The sequence below is a fragment of the Vicia villosa genome, linkage group LG4 (genome assembly GCF_029867415.1).
Source record: "Vicia villosa cultivar HV-30 ecotype Madison, WI linkage group LG4, Vvil1.0, whole genome shotgun sequence".
NCBI classification, from domain to species: Eukaryota; Viridiplantae; Streptophyta; class Magnoliopsida; order Fabales; family Fabaceae; genus Vicia; species Vicia villosa.
Genome location: NC_081183.1, coordinates 19,627,030 through 19,629,443, shown reverse-complemented (window position 1 = coordinate 19,629,443; position 2,414 = coordinate 19,627,030). Strand labels below are relative to the sequence as shown.

Genomic DNA, 2,414 nt, shown 5'->3' with positions numbered 1-2,414 from the left:
TAGAGTTTATCCAAGAGTTCCACAGTTTAGCAAAGTTACCGAAAGCTTTGACTGCCTCTTTCTCATTGCTCTCATACCTAAGGTGGATAACCCCCAAGCTCTCGACGAGTTTAGGCCAATTTGTCTCATTGTAAGATTATATAAGGTAATTGCTTTGATTTTAGCTGTGAAATTGAAAGGTGTTATTAGTAAAATTATTTCCAGCAATTAAACGGCTTTTATACTGGGTAGACAAATCATGGACGGTATCTTAGTGACTAATGAAATCATTGATTATGCAAAAAGATATAGGAAGGATTATTTTATGTTTAAGGTTGATTTCTCTCAAGCATATGACTGCGTCGACTGGAACTACCTTCGAAGCATATTACGTAAAGTTGGGTTCGGAATAAGATGGATGAAGTGGCTCGAAGCATGGGTGTTTTCTAGTAGCATGTCAGTTTTGGAAAATGGTAGCCCTACTCAAGACTTTATGGTGTCAAGGGAATTGCGTCAAGGCGATCCTCTTTCTCCATTCTTATTTGCATTAGCAGCTGAAGGTCTCACAAGGATTATGAATCAAGCAGTGTTGAATGGTGTGTTTACTAGATTTTCACTGGGCAATAACATTTCTTTCAGTCTCCTTCAGTTTGCTGATGATACTATCATCGTTGGCAACGCTTCGTGGTGCAACTTGTGGACTTTAAAATCAATTTTGCATGGATTCAAAATGATGTCGGGCTTGAGCATTAACATGTCAAAGAGCAAGGTTTATGGAGTAGGGATTGAGACTCCTTTCTTAAATGCAACGTCGAAATTTCTCAGTTGTTAGGTGGACAACATTTCCTTCAAATTCTTGGGATAACAGTCGGGGGAAATCATAGAAGATTGAGTTTTTGGAAGTTGGTGATTAAAAGTGTGAAGACTAGGCTGTCTTTTTGGAAGGGAAGGCTTCTGTCGATGGGGGTTAGGTTTTCTTTGATCAATGTTGTTCTAACCAACAGTCCGGTGTATCACCTCTCTTTCTTTAAAGTTCCAACAAAAATCATCCATCAACTTACTTGCATCCAAAGAAACTTCCTTTGGAACGGCACGACAGATAAAGGGGGAATTTCGTGGATCAATTGGAAAGCAATTTACAGACCAAAAGTGGAAGGTGGCCTTGGTATTAAGGATATAACTAGCTTCAACAAGGCCTTGATGTGAAAATGGATTTGGAGATGCTTGGTGGATGAAGATTCTATATGGTTCAAGTTGCTGCAACAGAGATATGGCTCCCTCACACTACTAGAAACTTCGCTTTTAGTGACCGAATTAGAGACCGAAAAAGCTTAAAAATCGGTCACTAAAAAGTTTAGCCACCGATTTAGTTACCATTATTTTTCGGTTGAAAAAGTGCTAGCCGCTAAGCATTTGCGACGAATTTAGTGACCAAAATTTAGAGACCGAATTTGTGACCGATTTTAGTGTTTCAACTTGTGACCTCCACATATTTTAAGAAGAACTTACCACTACATCATTTTACATCTATTGTTATATTTTATATAGTTTTTTACAAATATATTATATGTTAAAACAATAAAAAATATAAAAAATTTATTAAAAACTAAAATTGAAAGAGAATTAAAATCTTTAAAAAAATGGAAAGGAAATAATAATATAATAAAGAGGATTAAAGAAAAACAAAACAAAATATATTAGGGACCGGAATTTCGGTCTCTAATTTATATATAAATTAAATTGCATAAAAAACTATTTTTTGTGACCGATTTAGTGACCTCTTAAAATTTTCTCATGAATGTCAAATTTTGGTGGCTAATTCGGTCACTAAATTTTGGTCTCTAAATTGGTGGCTGGTGTATTTTAGTGACCGATTTAGTGACCTATTAAAATTGGCTCATGAATATCATATTTCGTTGGCTAATTCAGTCACTATAGTGACCAAAATTTTTTGGTCACTAAATCGGTCACTAAAAGCGAATTTTCTAGTAGTGTCAAGAGAAGGCTGGTGTTTGATGAAGGAAAGCGAAATTCGGCGAAAGAATCTCTTTGGTGGCGAGATTTATTAACTTTGAATATTCATTCTGACTTATTGATAGGTACAGGTTTTGCGAATTGGATAACTTGGAAAATAGGGGACGGCGTTAACATTCCGTTTTAGTATGTTAGATGGCTAGGCAACGAGCCACTGTTTTCTGTTTCCCTAATGCTTATGCTGCAGCAATTAACAAAAAGGTCGCTGTTGCAGACTATGGAGAGTGGCTTGATTCGGTTTGGAGGTGGGAAATTAGCTATGACAGTTCGCTTTCTAATGCTGAGACGTAGGGAGAAATTGATCGATTGGATACAATTCTGAATGGAATCAACTTGGTCCATAATCTTGTTGATCGTCTGGTATGGTGCTTTGATTCAACTGGATGTTATTCCGTAAATTC

General features: G+C 36.5%; 1 protein-coding gene across 1 annotated transcript; it reads left to right on the top strand.

The window, feature by feature from the left end:
* The first annotated feature begins 238 nt into the window (after nucleotides 1–238).
* On the top strand, nucleotides 239–811 carry LOC131596853 (uncharacterized mitochondrial protein AtMg01250-like). The gene has a single exon (XM_058869589.1). It carries the CDS (start codon nucleotides 239–241, stop codon nucleotides 809–811), a length of 573 nt encoding a protein of 190 aa, XP_058725572.1.
* Nucleotides 812–2,414: the final 1,603 nt, after the last annotated feature.